Raw genomic sequence first — 22,696 nt, forward strand, 5'->3', positions numbered from 1 at the left:
GAGATTTCACAAACCAGCAGCAAATCCGGTCTACAGACAGAAGAACGGCCAGGAAATGGTTAACGGTCGCCACCACCACCACCACCACTTTCTCTCCCCGTGATTCGTGGCAGGGGGCGGGGGGACCCGTCCCCGCTCTGCGCCCTGCTTGCGCCTCGGAGGGCCGCCGGGCTGGCGAGAGCGAGAGCCGGCGACTACCATTGTTACGCATGTGCCCGGGCGCCTGCTCGCCCTCCCTCTGTCTCTCTGCCTTGGTTCCGTTGCTATAGGAGCTCCGGGCTAACAATCCGCTCCTCCTCCTCCGCCGCCGCCGCCGCCGCCTCCTCTGAAGCCTCCGGGGCTGCGCGGCTCCCCGGAGAGTCATGCTCCTTTGCGAGCCGGCTGCACAGCGGCGCTCATCTCGGTTCATCTCGGTCAGCAAAGTTTGCAGGTAAACTGGATCGCGAGCAGGAAAAACCAAGGCTTATTTTTAGTGGTGATGATGAATGATCCGGGTGGATCTGGCCATTCCTTGGATGATGAAATCTGTCAGCGAGTCTCTGTGAAGAAAGATCCCACAGACAGGCTGCCGCTCTCGGTTAAAGTGCTGCAGTCAAACAATGGAAGAGTGCTGTGTGATACCTTAAAAACACAATCCTATGCATGTTTAGAAGGGGGGGATCCTACAACTCCCAGCATTCCCCAGCCAGGGAATGCTGGGAGTTGTAGGCTTTTCCCCATCTAAATATGCATAGGATTGTACCCTAGAAGACTTAGTCTCAAAAGCCGATGCCCCAATCAAATCAGGTGGCTTCAATCCCATCTATGCTTACCTGGGAGTAAGGCCCATGTTACTCAGTAGGACTTCTGAGTAGGCATGCATAGAATCACACTGCATGGTATTGAAAGTGCTGCAAGATTCTTGGTTCTTTTGTAGCGGTATGCAACTGCAGCAGTTTCATTCCTCAAGCCCCATCCATCCAACACCAGAATGCAGGAAACTCTGGGGCATCTGATTTGGGTGAGGTCTGATTCACACATTCATATACAGCATCTCATCACCTGACAACATGGACATGAACATTCCCCAGGAGGATGGAACGTTCATACGTTTGCCTGCCTCTGTCTGTTGTATTTGGCTTTTGCGATGGCTGTTTCAGACACACAAGCATTTGCATGGAACCCCAGGATGTACAGACATGTGTGTGGATTGCTCTGCTTGTGGTACCTTTGCTTTGTTTACCTGCATTCCACACCTTGGAGTTTCAGGGAGGCTTCGGGACTTCTTGAGCTGCAGCCTTTACCTTCCCCACCCCACCCCACCCCGCCCTTACTTGGAAGTGAATTCTGTTGGAAGCCCATATGACGGAGATTGATGATGGAGTGTGCTGAAGAATGAGATTGCTCCTGCATGCTATACGGTGTTTTGCCAGGGACAATGATTTCTTTCTTTCTTTCTTTCTTTCTTTCTTTCTTTCTTTCTTTCTTCATACTTGATTTATTTCTTTTTATGGGAGAGGGGAAGTACGGGATACACTGGATCTTTTTCAGAAGTGACTGCATACGGTACAGTGACTAGAATCAAATTATCAATCCTGTTGATCAGTTCTGGACATCTGAGCAATATACACTCCTTCTTCAAACATCTTTTATAGATCAGCCATTCTCCCTTTGAATCAAGTATGTGTGTGTTAAAAATTAAGCTGGTGTGGTGGTGGTGTTTTTTAAGGTAAAGCTTTTTGGATTGAAGGAGAATTAATGAAAAACAAACACAGAAATGCATAGATCATCAGGGCCTAGAGCCTATAACCGGGGGGGGGGGATCTACACTACTGCTTTTAAAGCGCTTTAAAGCACTTTGAAAACGTTTTGAAACCTGTATATGCAGTGTGTCCTGGGCCTAAACAGTTGTCAAAACTGTTATAAAGCACTTTAAAGCACTTTAAAGCAGTAGTGTAGATGCCCCCCAGGGCAGGATCTACACTACTGCTTATAACGGTTTATAATGGTTTTGACAACCGTTCAAGCCCAGGACACATTACATATACAGTTTTCAAAATGTTTTTAAAGTGTTGTATCCTGCTTAGTGTAGATCGGGAGTGAACAGAAGGTAGGTCTCCAGATGTTTTGGACCAACTCAAAGCATGGCCATTTCTGAACATTGGCCATGCTGGCAGGAGCTTCTGGGAGTTGAAGTACAAAACATCTGGAGATTTACTTTCTGTCCACCTTGGCTGTAAGCTGTTGTTGTCATTATTGTTATTTACTGTAGTTTTAAACCACCCAATAACAAGGTCTCTGGGTGGTGTGGAATACATTAAAAACATAAAGTACAACTATTAAAAGAAATGCATTAAAAATGTTAAGATAAAGTAAGGAATATGCAGGATTGGGGGTTGGCACTCTTTGTCCTATTGTCTAACATAGAGATTTATGATCTCAGGTGCAAACTTTGTAGTTTGATCAAGGCAAGTACTCAAATTTGCCAAGAGGCTGATGGTTATTCATAGGGATTAAGCAAAGGATCTGATAGGAATTAGAATTTTCAGTTGCCAACATCAGAAGCAAAGTACAATTTATTGTAAACAGAAGTATGACAGCATAGTAGTAGCTCTCTGGTTTACAAAGGCATGAGCATTAGCACATAGTAGCATACTTAGCCAGGTGCACTTCGCTTCCACAGCATGAATGGAGGTACATTACTTTATAGTAATCTGTGGGGTCCCACCAGAAGTGTCCATGCATGGAACTTCTCCTATCATGGTTTTGTGGTCAGCCAAGAGAATCCCATTAGGTTGCCATCCTGTAGACACTTACCTGAAAGTAAGTTCCGTTGAACCTAATGGGACTTACTTCTGAGTACAAATATGAATATATAAGATTGCTCTGTTAGTCATGCTTTCTGTATGGAAAGTTTGAACAGCCAGTATTGTAATGCCTTAAAAAAAATCTCTGGTATCGCTGCACTTGGAAGATAAATTTGTGTACAGTTCTGGTTGCCCTATCTCCCCCCCCCAAAAAAAAACAAAAACAAAACCCAGAGCTGGAGAAGGTGCAGGAAAGAGCAACAAAACTGATCAAGAGGGAAGACTTAAACATTTGGAGCTTTTCACTTAGGAAAACAAGATGGCAGGAGGGTGGAAAGGGACCTAGTTTGCATGTAATGGCAAACCAGAGTATGGTTTGAGTATGGTTTGTTGAATCCCTGACTGTCAATGGTTTGTTAATCACAACTATTTATATCCTAATGGGTTGTATCCAACATTAGTTTAACTTACGTCCCATTCATTACAATGGGCCGATCTAAGTAGGATGTCTGAGAGAGCACCTTCTCTGACATCCAACCAGCCCCGGTCACTGAAGATGTCAGAGGGCATGCTCCAGTTGGAGTCCACCAAGAGAAGAGACTTCAGTGTGGTGGCCCACTTTCTGTGGAACTCCCTGCCCCTGGAGGTCAGGCAGGCACCAACCCTGTGTTGTTTCCGGAGCCTCCTGAAAACAGTCTTATTCCAGGAAGCATTCCTTGACTGACAGCCACAGGTTTTATTGGCATTCTGTGTGTGTTTTTTAGTTTAATAATTGTGATTTAATTTTTGTATCTTTCACTGTTTTAATTCTTATGTTCACCACTCTGGAATCTGTTTCAGATATGGAGCAGTATACAAATTTTGTAAATAAACAAACACCCCAATATGTCCAGTGAGAGAGGGAGATGGTAGGTCCAAAATTAGGTCTTCTTGTGAAGCCAGAGCCTTACCCTTCCTTGGTGTACTCTATTCTGAGTTCACCAACTAGATGTTGTCACACAAGTCTTGTTTTTGCTATTTCCATGGATATTATGGCAGGAGAATGGGTGAATTCCATTGCAAAGTGAGTCAGTGCAGTGTAGTGGCTAGAGTGTCGGACTGGGAGTCGAAAGATCCAGGTTCTGGTCCCCACTCAAGCCATGGAAGCTCACTGGGTGACTCTGGGCCAACCACAGACTCTCAGCCCAACCTACCTCACTGGGTTGTTGTTGTGAGGATAAAACATAGAGGAGGATTAAGTACGTTGTCTTGGGTTCCTTGGAGGAAAATGGCAAGATATAAATGTAATAAATAAATAAATAAAATAAAAGAGAGCAACTTCTCTTCTGTTTCCACAGATTGTCCAGCATCCAGCTCTATGGGAAGATCCTTTCTTCAGTTGACTGAGAATGTTGGCTGACAAGAGGCTTGAGAACCTACAGATCTATAAAGTTCTCCAGTGTGTGCGTCTGAAGGACAAGAAGCAGATTGAAAAACTCACCAAACTTGGATACCCTGAACTCATTAATTTCACCGAGCCCGTCAATGGAGACAGTGCCCTTCACTTGGCCTGTGTCGCTAACGACATTGACATGTGTAACTTTCTCTTGGAGATTGGGGCACACCCGGATGTCCAGGATCGAATGGGGCGGACCCCTGTGATGAAAGCTGCAGAGCTCGGCCATGACCTAGCCTTGGACGTGTTAGTCCAGGCTGAGGCAGATATGACGATCGTTGATGCAGAAGGCAAAGGTAAAATAAAAGAAAAAACCCTGTGTCCTGCCTATTTGGCAGGAAAGATGCAGGGGATGGTGGGGGTGGTAATTTAAACTGGTACAAAACAGGGCAGCACATTTATTAACAGGGACTGGCCAACAAGACCATCACGCCAATCCTTTTCCAACTTCACTGGCTGCCAGTCCAGGTCCGGGCCCAATTCAAAGTGCTGGTATTAACATTTAAAGCCCTAAATGGCTTGGGGCCAGGCTATCTGAAGGAACACCTCCTCCCATATGTACCTGCCCGGACCCTAAGGTCATCCTCAGGGTTCCTTCTCCGTGAGCCCCTGCCAGAGGAAGTGAGGCAGGTGGCTACCAGGAGGAGGGCCTTCTCTGCTGTGGCACCCCTGCTGTGGAATGAGCTCCCTAAGGAGGTTCGCCTGGCACCTCCACTATATTCTTTCAGATGCCAGGTGAAGACCTTTTTATTCTCTCAGTATTTTAACAGCCTATCAATTCAGTTTTAATTTTGCTGTTTTAAAATTTGTATTTTAAATTTATATTTCTGCACTGCTGCTGATTTTATCCTGGTTGTGCTTTTATATTGTATTTTATATCATGTTTTTATACTGTTTGTTTTATACTTTCAATGGTTTTAATTTTTGTGAACCGCCCAGGGAGCTGGGCAGTATAAAAAGGCAATAAATAAATAAATAAATAAACAAACAAACAAACATACAAATAAATAAGGAAACTTAGATTTTATGATTTGATCTTTTTCATTGGGTAGTTCTGCACTGTGGGTGTCCACTTGCTAAACCTTGATGCTACTCTTCTTCTGCAGGCGTGCTGTTCTACTGCATTTTGCCCACCAAACGGCACTACCGCTGTGTTCAGATCGCCCTCGAATTTGGAGCTGACGTTAACAACTGTACTATTGAAGGGAAGCCAGTTTTCCTCCAAGCCTGTGAGCAAGCGCATGAAATCAAAGAGATATGCATGAAATTTTTGGACAGAGGAGCAGACCCGAATGCAACAAATCCAGTAAGAAGGTTCTCGTCGTTTGAGGTTAAAACCAACACTTTAAATCTGGTTCAGAAATGCACTGGCAACCAATGCAGCTGGTGCAGTGTTGGGGCCACCAAGCCCCCACCCACATCCAGGCAGATGAATGTTCCTTTACAATCCTAAGCTGTGCAAATGGCTTTAGTTCTGCAAGAGAAAAAGAAAACCGATCACTTGCTTTTCGCTTTTTTTGCAAGACAGGGAATAAACTTATGTATAATTGTCTCTTATCTGATTTGCAGGCGACGGGCCGCACTGCCCTGATGGAAGCAGCTAGGGAAGGAGTCTTGGATGTGGTCCGTGGTATTCTTGAGAGAGGTGGAGATGTTAATGTTTTTGACAATGAAAGACACCATGCTGCCCATTTTGCTGCCAAAGGAGGGTTTTTTGAGGTATTCTTTGTTGATGGTGTCAAAAGCAAAGGTACCCAGCCAAGGAACTCTCTTGGTTAATTACTAATAATCAGCCTTCACTAGTGGAGGGGATTCCTCCAGAAAATGCAGTTTCTCTATGTTTGGGGGAGAATCTTACTATAAAGATGAGTCTCTCTCAATCAATCTCTCTCTCTCTCTCTCTCTCTCTCTCTCTCTCTCTCTGGGCATGTCTACACCTTACATTGCTGAGGGAGAGAGGTGGGACGATCCTGAACTTACCTGCTTCCGGGATTGTCCCAGAGTGTCTACACGTGCCGCGTGACATCCTGGGAGGAAGAGGGCATCACGCCCGCCATTTTGTTTTGTTTTTTTTAATCAAAAAAGAGCGCAGGAGTGCTCCATCGCAAAAGTGAGGGGTTTTTAAAATACAAAAAACAAAACCCGCCCACTCCCCCCATGCCTGGTTCCTGGCTCCTTGTGGTTATCTACGAGGAGCCGGGACGAAACCAGGACAGCCAGCCACACATCCCGCGGACTTGGGATCATCCCAGGACTGCGGGAAAAGTCAGGATTAAAGGGTAGGGCGATACCCTGGGAAAAGGAAGGCATCATCCCTGCCTGCTCCTGGGATCCCTTGTGTGTCATGTGAATGCACAGTGACGATCCCCAGGATATCGGCTCGTCTAGACATGCCCCCCTCTCTCTGGCCACTGTGCCACAGAGCAAAGTAAGTTCTTTTGGTGTGTCAAGGAACTGGAGGGATATATTTGTGTCATTTATAAAAACAATTTGATGTAGATAAGGGCAGAACAAGACAACGTGGCGAATGTGGAGGGGCTGCCATCAAAACTGGCAACCTTGAGTCAAGTTTCCCCTCCTTTCCCCATAACATACAATTATGGGAATATATGACTGCATCATGACTTTGCCTCCCTTACCTCATCGGTCAATGGCTGCTGCTGAGAGGAATGGGGGTGATGGCACAATGCCCAATTTGTGGAGATCATGCCATGTTATGCTACGCAGTAGAATTCCAGAATTCCAGTTTATAGGGAGAGGAAGGGGAACTTGAGGCAGGATTGCCATTTTTTGGCACAGTTCCGTGTCTCTTGTCCTATCTAGTTTATGCCCTCTGTATGTGCAAAGTCCAATGAATTGTATCCAACCTTGGTCTGTCTTAAATTTCATTCATTTCAGTGGGTCTACTCTAAGTAGGACTAACATGGAATGCAACTCGGTGTAGCTGAATTGAATGACCTGCATCTCCCTATGAACCAGTTTAATTTGAAAAGCTTCCAACCTGATCTCTCTCTTTATCACTTATGGTTCATGTAATGGGTTGGAGATGGTGTGCCAGGTGATTTTTTTTAGAGGTTTTTTCTTCTTCTGTGTAGTGTGTGGGTGAAGATACAATGACAAATGACATATTAAACACGTTGCTTTTTTAAAAGTGTGCTTATCAGACCACTTTCTTATGAATGAAAGGAGCTGTGTGTGGACCTAATCTGGATTGGGGCCCTGCACTAGTTTCCCACTGGAAATCCAAATGCACACGCACACACACACACACACACACACACTGCTATTTGTCCGATGTGCTCTTTGTTGTATCCCCTTGGGTAAAAGAGCAGCCCAGGGGGGTTTTGGGCAGAAAACCAGCATTGGGCCCCGTATCATGGCTACTTTTCTTTTGAAATCAAAGTCTGCGGCTTAAGCACACTTTTGAAAAGTACGTTTAACATAACATAAAGTTTGGCCCTAAATGAAGGGGTGCATATCTGCTCTGAATTCAGCCACAGGGTTGAAAGTGGTTCGACACAACTGGTGTGGATGATATGGAGGGAAATGGGGACTCTTGAAGGTTTGAAGAGCAGTGAGGAGATGGTCTAAATGAGAGTGATTTTGACACTGGGAGATACCTGTGGAAGGAGTCAGAATGGTGGTCTCTTAGGGCCAAGTTGTGCATTACATTAAATGGGACTGTGTGTTGATTTTTAATGGTAGGCGTTGGAGGGGGCGCAATCTAGATGGTGACCACAGCACAGGTGGCATGGAGTTGAGGCGCCCCCCTGCAGTGCATTCTGCAGGCCCAACTAAAATCACTGCTCCCGCCACACCTAAATCTGTTATTTGCCCCAGAAGGTAATCTGACCAATAGCAGCTTGTATCCCAGGACTAATAGCCATTTCAGGTGGTGAGGCAGGAGGAATTAACCCTAGGTTATACTCCACTCCACCTGTACATCATGTACCTTATCTGAATCAACACACACACACGAGCGCTCTCCTCTCTCTCTCTCTCTCTCTCTCACACACACACACACACACTGTAGATGGATAAAATGTTTTGTCAAGAGGTGGCATTTCAGTACAGAAATGCTGCCCTCTTGCCATTACACAATCAAGTATGAATCAGATGTACTTTTCCCTGGGGTCCATTGTACTTGACTTATAATAACAGTGGTCTCTATGAAACTTTTAAAAATGACATCCATTACCTCTGCGTTTGATGCAGAGGAAAAGTAAAATAGATGTGGCCGAAGGTGTATACGGGCGTGGCTCTCTTTTAAATGTAACGGTGTCAGCTTTGCTTCCCCAGATCCTGAAGCTTATTTCTGCCTACAATGGAGACGTGGGCCTGATAGCCATGAATGGAAACACACCACTTCACTACGCTGCCGCTGGGGGTTTTACGGAGTGTTGCCGGTTTATTGGTCAAAGAGGTAAAGGAAGGCTGTTTGGAAGCGAAGTGCTTTCCTTCCCGTGGAATGGGGGGCGAGATAAGGTTTCAGTCGCCGGATTTGGTGAACAAGAAACAATTGCGCTCAAACAAAATGGAGCCATCTTGAGGCGTGCTTAAAAGATTCTAGCACAGCCTTCCCCAAACTGATGGGTTGGACTACAACTTCCATAATTCCCAGCCAGGATAGCTATTGGCCATGCTGGCTTGGAATTTGGGGTGTTGTGCTGCCTCCCTTCCACTTACAGCGGCTTCTCCGGGGAGCTCTGCCAGTGGCTGGCCCACTGGGACATTTGCCACAGCAACAGAGCAACTGGCGTCATTCTCTGCTCTTGTGGGCCACCGCTTTTCCTTACTGTGGCTGCAGGGGTATTGTGAGGGGTCAGCTGCGAGAGCGTCTTGCAAGGGTTTGGCTGAGCTTGTCGTGAGAGTTTCAGCCGAGGTCTCGTGGCAGCTCCACAGCCGGAAAGGGCGGAAGGCGTGTGCATGCGGGTGGGAGAGAGCAAGGGAGGGCGAGGCAGGCAGGGCGAGGGAGGGGGAGGGCACAGCAGGGAACGAACAGGTTGGCGGCGTGCATGGATGGGTGGGTGGTGGCGGTTCCAGCCTCGCTTGAGGCAGAAAGCGATTTTGGGCCAGGCCTGCGCATAGATATAAGGGGGAATTCATCTGATCCTCCCCGCTCAGGCATTAAAAGCAACACCCATCCAGCAGCCGTGTGAAAGGACATCATGCATCAACTTAAGTGCATGCATGGGACTCCTCCATGTGAGTGGAAATCCTTATTGGTCCAGGTTTCCCCCTCGTATGAAGGAGCCCAGTGAGTGTGTGTCGGTAGGCTCATAGGTCGGTAGGCTCATAGGTCCCCTTCGCATGATGGCTAAATACCCAGCCGGAAGGAGACATCGTGGGAGGGTTATCAAGAAACGGGGCTAGCCAGCATGACCCCATAATCTCGCATGTACTTTCCACCCTTTCAGCATGTAGGGAGGGGGCTTTGACACCCCCCCACACACACACATTAGCCTTTCCCAACCTGGGGAACCTTCCAGATGTATTGGGCTGGCTAGGGCATATGGGGAGTTGTAGTCCAACACACCTGAAGGGCACCAGGTTGGGGGAGGCTGCCCAACGTTCTACTAGCCAGTTCCCAGTGTTCTCTCTTGCTGCCACCCATTTTGGTTGGCCTCATGATGAGCAGCATCCCATAGAAAAAAGGATCCATGGGCTGCTTTAGCCATTGGTCACCCAATCTAGTATAGAGAGCCATGCCTGGAGATCCTCCTTCCAGCCTTCTCCTTGTCCTGCATTTTTTAGCAGAACAGAGCTGCTACTCACTTCCCCCAATGGCGTTTGGCAACGTGGTGCTGCCATACCCTTTGTGTTCCCAATGTCCCATCATGCACTAACATGGCTAAGGTCGTATTCACACTGGCTGTTTCCCATTGGTTTACTGCTGAAACCATTGTTGGGTTCATCCTGCCACAGTATGGTTGACCTTGACCAGCAATAGTTTAGCATTCAAAACTACGTATAATTATAAAATAATCCTGGGAGTCTTCAAATCAAACATTCAGCCACTTGATGGATGATTTCCCAGGCCTGGAGGTCTTTTTGCACCTTTGTAAGCTGCTGCTTATCTCCGGTGAAATGTATCCTTCTGCCTTTTAGGCTGTGATCCCACATGGAGGAGCCTAGAGAAGAAGACGCCAAGGCAGGTGGCGAAAGATGGCGGCTTCAAAGCCGCAGTAAAGGAGATCCGTAAAATCGAGCGCCGCTTTGCCAAATTTTCCAAGCCCAAGCCGGGGGTGAAGAACCCCAACCCACCCTGGGCCGTGAGGTTGCACGACTGGTCCATAGAAAACCAGGCAAGCCTCCGCGAAGCCTTTGAGATGGCAGATCGAGGTGACGGGACTGTGAGCAAAGAAGATTTTGTCCTCATCATTGAGGAGAGGTGCTCGTTTGTGGACGCTGAGCAAATACAAACGATAGCTCAGGCGCACGAGAGAACTCGCGCAGGGGGGGTCAACACGGAAGAGTTTCTGAAGGGCAATCGGTACTTGCAGAAGCCCTTCCTCCTTTCATCCTATGGCCCCAAGAAGAAGAAAGGCAAGAAGGGGAAAGGCAAGAAAGGCAAATTTGCCATCCCAATGCCCATCTGTGTCATCCCCGAGAGCTCGTACCCTCGTCGTGGTGATGGTGGGCCGCCAGAGTACATGATCGAAACCTATCGCAATGTGACTGATTCCAGCCGCTTCAATCGCGATCACCCCCCCGAGCATCCCATACAGGACGATTCCTGGTGGTACATCGATGACCCCGTGAAGTCCTTCTCCAATGTCAACTACCTCACCAAAGAGGGAGACCTGTCATCCCTGAAGAAAGCCTTTGAGTCTGGGGTGCCGGTGGATGTGAGAGACCATTTCTACAAAACACCCCTGATGGCTGCCTGTGCAAGTGGCAACCTGGAAGCTGTGAATTTCCTTCTAGAAAAAGGGTAGGTTCGCTTTCTCGATCAGCTCACTGTGAGATGCTACCCTGTGGCTGAGCTGCACATCTTTTGGAGATTTATCAGGGTTGTGGTGTTCATGTGCTATTCAAGGGTCTGCCTGGGCCCAACATTTGCCCAATTGGGTGCCTTTGGGCCAGTCACTGACTCAGGACTTAGCTAGACCTAGTGGTCTAGAGGGGTGGAGGGGTGAAGATCCTGCAAAAATGTTATCGTGACGTCTCTTCGTCAGTACACACACGGTACGCAACGACCTCAGAGAGAGAGGTGTCGTGCCTGCCATTTTCTTTATTTTTTTCTTAAGGGGACAGCAGTGCACGAACGCTCGTGCGCAAAAGGTAAGTAATTTTTTAAAAAAATAATTACTTTCCCTGCTCACCCCCCACCCCTGATGGGCACAATGCTCCTGAGGAGCACTGCACCCCATGTGCGGGTCCAGGCTAAACCGTGACACCCGGCCACAAGTTCTGCCATCTCGGGCTCAGCCCAAGACCATGGAAAAACCAGGCCTAAAGGGGAGGGCAAGGGAGGGATCATCTCTCCCTGATCCCAGGATCCACTGTGCATCATGTGGATGCAGAGGGTCGATCCCAGGGATCGCCCCAGGATAAAGCCCCATCTAGCTATGGCCTCTGTCTAACCTACTCACTAGCAGGGACATATGACGGATTTTTAAAAATCCATTCCGTCTGTGTTTTCTGGATTGAAAGACTTTTTTTTTCTTTTATCTGCTCATTGACAGAATCAGATTTTTTTTAAACCCGAATTTCGTTCTAGTTGTGCTAATTTGCATTAAGTAATGCACATGAGAGCTAACGCGCATTGGCACAAATTTCTTCTAAAATTGAAAAAAAACACGGCCCATGGCTGCTTAGAAAAAGCGAGTCCATTGGATTCATAGAAATCTGAACTCAATTGAATCCATTGTGGATTTCCTTAACATCCGTACTCCCAGGGCTTTTGTGAGGATAAAATGGAGGAGGAGGAGGAGGATCGTGTATGCCGCCTTGGGTTACTTGTAAGAGGGGGGGGAAAGGCACAATATAAATGTAATAATAAATAAATAAATAAAAAACAGAGCAATGTCATGATCTATTACAAGTCAGGGAAAGAGTAGGTGAACAAATGTACATTCAAGACATGTTTGAAGCTCTGCACAGTTTCTGCCTCAAACTAGACATGGGAGAGTGTTCCAGAACCCAAGGAGGGTGGGCAGCGCTACCGAGAAGGCCTTCTTATGTGCCATTATTTGATGACGTATTGTTGTGGGATAAATAACCAAAAAGGCCTACTCGGAAGAACTCTGGAGTTAATTTGGCGTATGTAGGGGAAGGCGGTCTGCTTGGTATCCCGGTGCCAAGTAGTGTAGGACTTTGAATGTGAACAACAATACCTTGAACATGACTTGGTAGCTGATAGGTACCCAAGACAGTTATTTATTTATTGATAGATAAATAGATAGGTGTGTGTGTGTGTGTTTATTTATTCAGGCAGGTTTTGGGCTCTGAAGCTATTTTATTTACCAAATGATTGGTTTTAAAGGAGAACATATAGGGTTTGTATCCAGAGATTACCGTATCCTGCTGGCTTTCTCCATTCCATGAGGTTTCCATTCTGTACACTGTCTCTATGTTCAGGGATCATTTGGGCTGTCATGGTATGCTTTAAGGCATTTTAAGTTTGTGGGGGGGGATTTACATCTCTGCATTGTTTATTACTTCTTATGGGCTTAACCTCTCCTTTGTTACTTGTTTATCATTGTGGTGGATTTTTTAAATTCATGCACATGGATTTTTGGTTTTTACTTTTGTTATCTTTTGCATGCTATACTGTATTTTAACTGTGTATTATGTGCATATATACTCCGCTGAACATCTTAGATGCTGCATTCTGTACTAGCTGCAGCTTCCAATGGCAGCTCCCCCATAGAGCACATTGCAGTAGTCTAACCATGAGGTTACAAGTGAATGAATCACTGTGTTTATGTTATCCCTACCCAGGAATGAGTGTAGTTAATGCAGCCAAAATAGTACCACCCATGCTCAAGAGGGAGGTATCAGCAGGCTCAGGGAAAGCTCAAGGTTTTTGGAAGTACTAGATGAAAAAGACTTGGGAGGGTATGGGGCAAAAACAGCCCAGTGAGGTTGGAGCATGCTCACTGGGCACAGAATGCTAGCTCTTATTGGGAGAGATGGAAAACAGGGTTGCAGTGAGATGGAATGGAGTATCGTGGAGAAGGACATAGCTGGCCAGCTGAAACACTGAACAGGAGCACTTCACACTGCAACATTTTGTTGCAAGCCCCACTTGTCACAACTAATAGCCCTTGATAAGAAAGATCCATGAATTGGCGTAATCCCCTTTGAAAGCTAGTGGCCATCAGCACACCTCGTGGCAGTGAACGTCCTGTGCTGTGTGAAGAATTCCTTCTCTCTCTTTTTCTCTGTCCTGAATCTGCTGCCAATGAATTTCACGAAATGACCCCATGCTCTGCTACGATGAGAGAGGGAGGACGAACCTTCACTCTTTCCCCTTCCTAGTCAGTTTGGTTCCATTGATGAGAGACGTATGGCTTTCAAAGCGTTTCAACGCATGCAGAAAATCCATTCCAAACAGTGGGTTTTTTTGCACATTTCTTGAATGAGTAGATCTTTATATTCAGGGGCCTGTGGAAGAATAAAAGAAGAGTAAGTAGGCGGCAAAACAGAATGCTTCTTATACGTACAGAAATAATTCTTTGTCTGCAGGGCTAATGTGAATGCAAAAGACAATTTCATGTGGACTCCTCTCCATCATGCATGCCATGCAGGACAACAGGATATTGCTGAACTGCTCATTAATTCAGGGGCAACAATGGATGCTGTTTCAATCAACGCCGGAACCCCATTAATGAGAGGTGTGGAGAGCAGTCGTCTGGACACTGTGCAGCATTTAATCAATGGCGGTGCTAAAGTTCAGATGGAAAACAGACGAGGTAAACTTTTCCATTACTACAAATTGTGTCACTACTAATGGATGGTAAATAATACAACCTCTACATTAGCTATAGAGAACCAGGGCTTTGTTAGCAATAATCTCTAGGTCTTATTAAATAACATTATTATGTATTTTTGGAATGGACTTATTTTCAAACTACTGATCTAGAGTAGAAATGTATTTGTTGCCTCTTTAAATTTCCTTCTTTTTAATTTAATTTTTTTCAGCCAGAACTTTGTTTTTTACATATATTAATGGATGGGCTGGTCTGTTTCAGTTCCATATGTATTCCATCTGTTCCGTCCAATTTCTTCATTGGTCTGCACATTAAAAATACACACAGGAAAATTCGCATTCATTTTCATGTGCGTTTTCCCCACCATATGCATTCTCTGTGTAATTTTCCCTAATGTATTTGTGCTGGCATGCCACTTTTTCTAATATGTGCATTTTTCAGGAAATTTTGGACCGAGAGCTACATTTCAGGATTCAGAAATGCACAATCTGAAGGAAACAGTGTTCCAATCCACATTTTGGAGCAAATTAGAGCTTCGTTTAAAATGCAGACCAAATTAACTTTCCCCCCATCCCTACTTAAGCTTAATCATCTTGCTATGCTTCAGCATTTAATGTCATGTGATCTCTTTCAAGAAAGCTTCATCCCAAAAGTATCTATTTCCCCACCACCCACCCTGTTTCTGTCTTCCTGACATGGTAGAATGATCCCTGTCCAGAATAGGCAAAACAAGTGAAATAATTGAAAGGAATTCAGACAAGGCACACATATTACCTTCAGTTGGGGATCTGAGAAATTAGGATTTGATTAAGGATATGAGAAATTCGTATCAGTTCATTCCTGATCTGGATTTATCCAGTTCACACTTTCTGGATTGAACACGGACTGAGACACAATCTGTGGTTGAAATCCGTACATTTCCAAGTTTGCTGTGTAATTTGTGGACCCCCAAAAATGTGTTTGACAGCATATATACATTTGAAATATGCATGGGGGTGTGTGTACTTTTAAAAAGTGTACACAAATATGCTTTAATCAAGGGGAGAAGAATATGTACATTTCAAAGATGTGCAGAATTGATGCGTACCTCTGGGGAAATGCATACAGAAACACACATGGACTTACATACAAAAAGTGGGGGGAAACAAAGCTTGCAATCTGATGCAGAGTTGAGTTGGAACGAGCTTTGGGTTGGATTTCAGAGAATTTCGATGAGCTCAGTTTTTGCTGATTCTCACATCTCTATGACTGCTTTAACATGGGTAGTTTAAGGTGCAATCCTATGCATGTTTAGAAAGAAGGAAATCCTACAACTCCCAGCATTCTCCAGAAAGCATGGTTGGCTAGGGAATGCTGGGAGTTGTAGGATTTCTTTCTGTCTAAACATGCATATGATTGCACCCTTAATGCAATGAATATTTACCAATTGTAGCCTAGTTCTCCCTGAGGCAGGCAGTCGACCTGCCTCTTGGCTGTACCATTTCAGACTGCAGCAAGTGGATCTCGGAGTGGGCAAGAAGTCAGTGTAGGGATTTCAGGAGGGTCATCCTGTGGTTTGAGCAATACAGAAGTGCAGGACATGGAGTAATGGGCTCAAGTTACAGGAAGCCAGATTCCGGCTGGATATCAGTAAAAACTTCCTGACTGTTAGAGTAGTACGACAATGGAAGCAGTTACCTAGGGAGGTGGTGGGCTCTCCCACACTAGAGGCCTTCAAGAGGCAGCTGGACAGCCATCTGTCAAGTATGCTTTAAGGTGGAGTCCTGCCTTGAGCAGGGGGTTGGTCCCGATGGCCTTGTAGGCCCCTTCCAACTCTGCTATTCTATGATTCTATGAATTATTTTGGGGAGATCATTCTGAATGGAGGTGAGAAGGCTGAAGAATGACAGTGAAAGGCCAGGGAGGAGATAGATGATGCTGTTGAGGTGGGTGATGGCTAGAGCGCAAGCCCAGTTTTCAGCATGGGTGCCATGTTTTTGTAGCGTTGTGGAGGGAGAAGCGATGACTTCCCAGCACTTAGCTGTATTCTCTCTTTAAACAGGACAAAATGCACTGGAAATTGCAAAGGCGTATGCTGACAACCGGCTGATCCACTTCATTCAGGACACGTTGGACCGCTTGCCCAAGCCACCAGAAAGCAAAGGGGAGAAACAGAAGGGGAAAAAGGGGGGGAAGCCGAAAGCACCGGCACCACCTCCCCCCAAGGCCAAGTCTGCAGAGCCCGAATCGAAAGAGTCCATGAAAGACGAGGTCTGGGAATGAGGCTGTTCAACCTCCTCTTCCTCTTGAATAGCCCAGTTGCCAAAAGAGACCCGCAGCCCCCTCTTGGAGCAGCATTGTAGGGGGCTGAAGGCTGATGCTGAATGACCCTGATGGGCTAATCGGAGCACTTTCAATGGGAGTGCAGCAGCGGCCATGTGGATTCACATCCCCCTCTCCCCCACCCACCCCACTCCCACTAAGGGCAAGCTTGGACCCGCCTCTTCTGCAGAGGGACCATGGCTTAGTGGAAGAGTGCATGCTTTTCGTGGGCTGTGTCCCTGGCTGAGTGCCCAGCATCTCCCATTAAAAGGACGCTCAGCATGAGATAGCTGCCTGCATTCTATGCAAGGACCCCGAATCTTTTCCCCCAAGACAGTGTAAAATCAGCCATGCAAATAAATGAAGTAGATCCAAATGTGCTTTGGATTTTTGCAGGGTTTTCATTGTCATGACAGCAGGAGGCTACTTATCAACGAGGGGAAAGTGTTAGGGCAGGGGTGGGAACCTGCAAGCCAAATGTAGCCCTCCCAATGTCTTAATCTGGCTCCTCACACCCACCCCTGGTCCGCATACCTTTAGTGACAGCCGCCTTAGGCCAAAGCTAGACCTAAGGTTTATCCCTGGATCGTCCAGGGGTCAAACCTGTTCATCTAGGTGACACACAGGGGATCCAGTGCTCAGGCAGGGGCGAACCCTGCATGATCCCAGGATAAACCTTAGGTCTAGCTGTGTCCTTAGTTTGATTTTGACTTCTCACTCAACCCTTACATTGCAAATAGACCTAGTCAGGATAATTTCATGACAAGTTTAAAATGCAACCATGATTGTGCAACTGACGGTACCGCATATGTTTCAGATTCCACAGCTGCTTGAACCGCTCGTCGAGAAATCTCTTTTTGAAGAGAAAAAGGAATCCCTCCGAGATAATGTCGTCCATTTGAATTCGCTAATAACCAGGGGAGCTACAAGGAAGCTTAACATCACTTTTACACCACAAAGAGTAAGTACGATTTCAAAAGATGACGAGTGTGGCGTTTTCACAGAGCTCCTGCTTTTGTGGAACTGTTTTCTTCATCATTCACATGGGCAGGCAGCCTTTATTGAAATATGGACCCCATTGTAGCCATGGCAGGCATTGAGCAATCAGAATTCCCTGTGTCCTTTTCGTAGCCTCGTGTCAGCGTTTCATCCTAAATAAATGCCATTCCCATTTATTCCAGCTTGTACTTATTAGAACAGTCCAGAATTCCACAGTCACTAGGCCATTTGGATAAGGAGACCATGCCGTGGTGTTTCAAAATTAAGAACTTCGGGAATGATACCACAAACTCTCCAGGGCTGCGGGTGTAGAACCTTTGGCCCGGGGGCCAAATCCAGTCTTTGTGGGGACCTAATCAATCTTTCCAGGGTTCCCCAGATGCCCACACCCCTGGCCCCACCTTCTTTCCCTGACCACCAATCACTGGGCTGTTTCCTGACTTTTGTGCTGTTTTATTTATTTGTTTTGTTTATTTATTGCATTTACATCCTGCATTTTTTCCTCCAAGGAACCCAAGGTGGCGTACATAATCCTCCTCTCCATTTTATCCTCACAACAACAACCCTCTGGGGTAGGTTGGGCTGAGAGTCTGTGACTGGCCCATAGTTAGCTGGTGTGCTACCATGGCCAAGTGGGGACTAGAACCCCCAATCTCCTGACTCGCAGTCCAACACTTTAGCCACTACACCACACTTTCCCCCATTCTAAAAGGTCGAAATGCCAAAATACCCCTGCCTCTGTTGCCTTGGGTTCCACCCACCTCTGGAATGTGGCGCACAAGAACGGAGTGGAATTGGGCCCTCAGGCTGAAGAGTTTCAGTACCTCTGTTCTAGACCAAGGGATGGTCCAGTAGCTGTCTACAAGCCAAATCTGGATCTCCTTTTTATCTGTCCCACGGCAGCCATATCAAGATGGGGCAGAATAGTTTCTGCTAGTGCTTCCAGATGGAAGGCTCCTAGTGGCAACACACAAGAGGCATTGTGGAGCCATTCAGTCTTTTCCTTAATATATTCTGTTAAGAAAAAAGACAGAAGAAACTGGGAAAATACTGTAGGGCTATAAATGGAAGACAACATCTGACCTCCTGTAAAATCCCATGCCTGAGGCAGGGTGACTGCTCAGTACAAGCCTCATCTGGAAGCACCGTTTCTCCTTGTTCTACTTGTGGGGGGAAAGAATTTTTCCCACAATATTTGCAAGATATTCTATATGTGAATATTTCATTTCTTTGCAGGATTTGTAAGTGGTGCTCCAGCTATGCCTGAGTGCTTAATAACAATAACAACAATAATAAATAAATAAATAAATAAAATATTTATTTGTTACCAGCCTCTCCTTCTGGATCAAGGCAGGGTACAACACAAATGCAAACACCATAAAATACATATAATTGATTAAAACATTTAAAACTAAAACATTATTAAAAGCAGCACATTATTAAAAGGCATCTTAAAATTCAATTGGGTAGGCCTGCCGGAAGAGAGCAGTCTTTATGGCTTCCTTAAATTCTGGAAGACTTTTAAGTTGACAAATCTCTCCTGGAAGGCCATTCCACAGTCTTGAAACTGCAGAAGAAAAGGTCCTCTGGGTAATAGTTGTCAGCCTTGTTTTTGTTGACTGGAGTAAATCCTTCCCAGAGGATCTGAGTGTGCAGGGCAGATTGTACGGGAGAAGGCGATCCTGCATGTAGCCTGGATCCAAACCATGTAGGGATTTAAAGGTGATAACCAACACTTTATACTTCACCCAGGAACTAATTGGCAGCCAGTGAAGAGTTTTTAAAACTGGTGTAATGTGGTCACCCCTAGGTGTACCAGTGACCAGCTGAGCTGCCATATTTTGAACTACTGTATTTCTTCGATTGTAAGACGCCATCAATTGTAAGACACACACTAATTTCAGTACCACCAACAGAAAAAAAAAACCTAAGACACACCCGCGATTCTAAGACACACCCCATTTTTAGAGATGTTTATATGGGGAAAAAAGTGAGAATCGAAGTGATAGGGTAGTTGAATTTTCAAAACTAAGCACAGTTTATGCTCTGTAATTCTGAGCAATGGGATCAATGGAAGGTGAACAATGCCTCATCAAGAGAGGCAGTGGCCCTGGGCCACCTAAAAGAGGCAGCAGTGAGACCATTCCTGAAGAAACCCTCCCTGGACCACCAAAAATCTTAATAACTATTGGCCGGTGGAAAATGTTCCTTTCTTGGTCGAGGTCCTTGAGCAAGTGGTTGCCAACTGGCTCCAGATGCTCTTGGATGAGGCTGATTATCTGGATCCATCTCAAGCTGGGGTTTGGCACAGAAATAGCCTTGGTCACCCTGGTTAGGAGAGATACCGGGGGAGTGGGACCTTGTTGATTCTTGTTTGTCTAGACTTCTTATCGTCTAACAATGACGAATAAAAATTACCCTTCTTTGCAAACTTAGGTTACTGAAAAAGAATTGTGGGTGGGGGTGGGGGTGGGGGTGGGGGCGGGGCAGGTAAACCAGGACCGGATTTTCATGTGGAACAATTTCTAAGCTTCATTTTGGTACTGATCACAAATTCCTGGGCTGAGCATATGCTCAGAGGCCAACCTGTTCCTTAATGTTATGCCACTATTTGGCACCTGGTTCTGGTTGGTTGACCCCAGGGTTCTAGTAAAAAGCAAAGTAGTTCCTGTAAGCCTGAGGTCTGCCCAATCCTGCTCTGGCTGGACAGTCATTTGAGAAATCATTGTGAATGCTGTCTTTTGCTTCTCTAACAAATGCATGTAAGCGTAGCCTGTTCGATCGAAGGTATTGTATCTTAATTGTGGATTGCTTTTCCCCTTCCCCCCAAAAAGACGTGGAATCCAGAAGCGACGACAAAAGATCTTCTAAAAAAGAGGGAATCACGTCGGCAACGTTTCACGTACGAGGTGGATTTTGAAGACTTCATGATGCCATTCAAGAAGAACTTTATGGAGAAAGCCCGTGCTTTAGAACAGGGTGCCGCCTTGCATTAATCACTGTGCAACTTCTGCATGGATGTTCCGGAAGGAAGGAACCCAAGTCTCAGGAGAAATGTCTTTGAGAGGCCATAATCATGTTATTTCCAATTGTGATAAAAGTTTTGCTTCATTCCTTTAGTTGCATAATTTCAGTATGGTGCTCACTTGAACCTGGAAGGACTTGTGTGCTTGCCTAAAATTTGGCAAAGGACCCATCTTTTCCTTTTAGCAACAAGGTTAACACATGCAGTTTGTGGTGCATTGCAATTGACTTTCGATTGCCCTCTCCCATTCAACCAGACCTTAATCCATCTCATGGCTTAGGAAATAGGCTTTATCCTGCTACAGAAACTTGAAGCCAATTATTCCCAGGTGCTATAAATATCCATTGCACTGAGCAATGTGATGGATACTTTAAATGTAGGACAGCTCTACGGTTTGTGCAAATCTGCAGAAATTTTCCCTTGAGAAAAATGTCGTGATGCCAACTGTGTTGGTCTTTCCTTTTTTCCATGTGGGTGTGTTTATGGTAGGAAGGTACTTAGCTTAAATGTAATACAGACATGAAGTAGGAGACTGATTGGGGCTTCCTAATTTTGGCTTTGGCCATGTCCTGCATCCAAATATTCCTTTTTAAAATATGGGGGAGAATTATGGTTTATCAAGGAGAGAAGATGGTAACTACCCAGAATGAAACCAAATGCTGAAACGGTTCCCATACAAACATGCACCATAGACTCTTTAGGAGAGTTAAGTAATGCTAAATGTCATATTTAGCCCCTGGTTTTGTTGCACATGGTTGAACTGTAGGCTCTTAAATCCCACCTTTTTCCCTCCAAGGAACCCAAGGTGGCATACATAATCCTCCTCATCTCTGTTTTTATCCTTGCAACAACAACCCTGTGAGGTAGGTTGGGCTGAGAGTCTGTGACTGGCCCAAAGTCACCCAGTGGGTTTCCATGGCTGAGTGGGGAATAGAACCCAGATCTCCCGACTCCAAGTCCAACACCTTAGCCACTACACCACACTGGCTCTCTGGTGACTGGGTTCTCCCATAATGCTAATCCACGGTATGAGTTGTTGAATTCTGGCTTGTCATGATGCACTAACAAACCATGAATAACTCAGAAAGAAGAGCCACTGCCAGTCCGTGTTGATAATACTGGGCTGGATAGACCCATGGTCTGACTCAGCATAAGGACCCTTCAAACGTTCTAGTGCTGTGCTGTAGAAACTCTGTGCAGTAATAATGATAGTTGCCCAGGCTGGATTCTTATATAGTTTCTAGTTCAAATATTATAAAATGGACAGTAAGCCTATTAGCTTTTCCAATAGCAGCAGTTTGCATTTTTGTTCAGTGCTATTGACTTAGCACAGTGTACACCCCAAAAGCGCCTGGGGTGCATTTTGTATATGATATTTTGTTTCAGATAAGCACAGGGGTGGGGGAGGCTAATACCAGAAATACAAATATTAACAAAGTCCTAGTTTGAAGCTTTATTATATCACAGCTGGGCTTTGTGGCTAATACAGCAAAATCTATATAGGGAGAATTATGGGAAGAAAGATGAGAGTTAGCTAGATCAAGCATTTTACAGAGCAATCCTATAGTCCTTGGGAGAGTGTCCCATATACCATAGACAGTGGAAGTTGGTGGCTTTGTTGTCAGTGGGGAGGTGAATCTGTTCTGGGTTTTAGGGACAGGGTTCAGCACCTTGGATAGCTCCTTTAGAGTTCAGAATGGGTCTGAACCCAGAGTGGATACACTGCCACCAGCCCCCACTGACCATAGGATATAGAAAATTGCCCCTCCAGTAACCATAGAAGCAGCTGTATCTAAGGCCAAGGGGTGGGAGGGGAATCCCTTCCCCTCCCACCACAGGAAACTCTGCAGTGGCTTCTCTTGCAATCTTGGAAGACGCCTGGGCAGGGAGCATGAATCCACATACCTCTCAGTTCCTGGCCCCACTGCCAGGGAAACCAGCAATCCACATGGGCTGAGGGGCCCACGCAGCTGGAAATAGGAGAAATGGGAGGCATTTTTGTCTCTGTTGTTCCTCCCACCCTGCCTGGCAGGGCATAGGATACAAGAAGGGCTCTGACGTCAGAGTCTTCTACCTATAAAGCAGGAAACCCTTAGGACTGTGCTCTTAGTAAGCTATTTGGGGGGAGAATGACATCTCCTGCACACTGATTTTATTGCATCTTGTCTTGGTTTTGCTCCATTCAGAACCTCTGCAATATAAATAAACAATA

The 22,696-nt window shown here is 45.8% G+C and overlaps 1 protein-coding gene across 3 annotated transcripts in view; it reads left to right on the forward strand.

The window, feature by feature from the left end:
• The window catches only part of ANKEF1 (ankyrin repeat and EF-hand domain containing 1), an 82,404-nt gene extending 61,834 nt beyond the window's left edge, over positions 1-20,570 (forward strand). For 2 of the 3 annotated variants that reach the window (XM_063125323.1, XM_063125324.1), the window contains 9 exons: positions 4,124-4,517; positions 5,328-5,527; positions 5,791-5,940; positions 8,521-8,644; positions 10,330-11,155; positions 13,915-14,141; positions 16,201-16,409; positions 17,278-17,421; positions 20,294-20,570. In XM_063125323.1, coding sequence (XP_062981393.1) covers positions 4,175-4,517; positions 5,328-5,527; positions 5,791-5,940; positions 8,521-8,644; positions 10,330-11,155; positions 13,915-14,141; positions 16,201-16,409; positions 17,278-17,421; positions 20,294-20,455 — 2,385 coding nt within the window. In that variant the 5' untranslated portion in view covers positions 4,124-4,174 and the 3' untranslated portion in view covers positions 20,456-20,570. The remainder of the gene's footprint in view (positions 1-4,123; positions 4,518-5,327; positions 5,528-5,790; positions 5,941-8,520; positions 8,645-10,329; positions 11,156-13,914; positions 14,142-16,200; positions 16,410-17,277; positions 17,422-20,293) is intronic. The other variant, XM_063125325.1, reaches the window with a different exon arrangement.
• The last annotated feature ends 2,126 nt before the right edge of the window (positions 20,571-22,696 follow it).

Source organism: Elgaria multicarinata, chromosome 4 (genome assembly GCF_023053635.1).
Source record: "Elgaria multicarinata webbii isolate HBS135686 ecotype San Diego chromosome 4, rElgMul1.1.pri, whole genome shotgun sequence".
Classification (NCBI taxonomy): domain Eukaryota; kingdom Metazoa; phylum Chordata; class Lepidosauria; order Squamata; family Anguidae; genus Elgaria; species Elgaria multicarinata.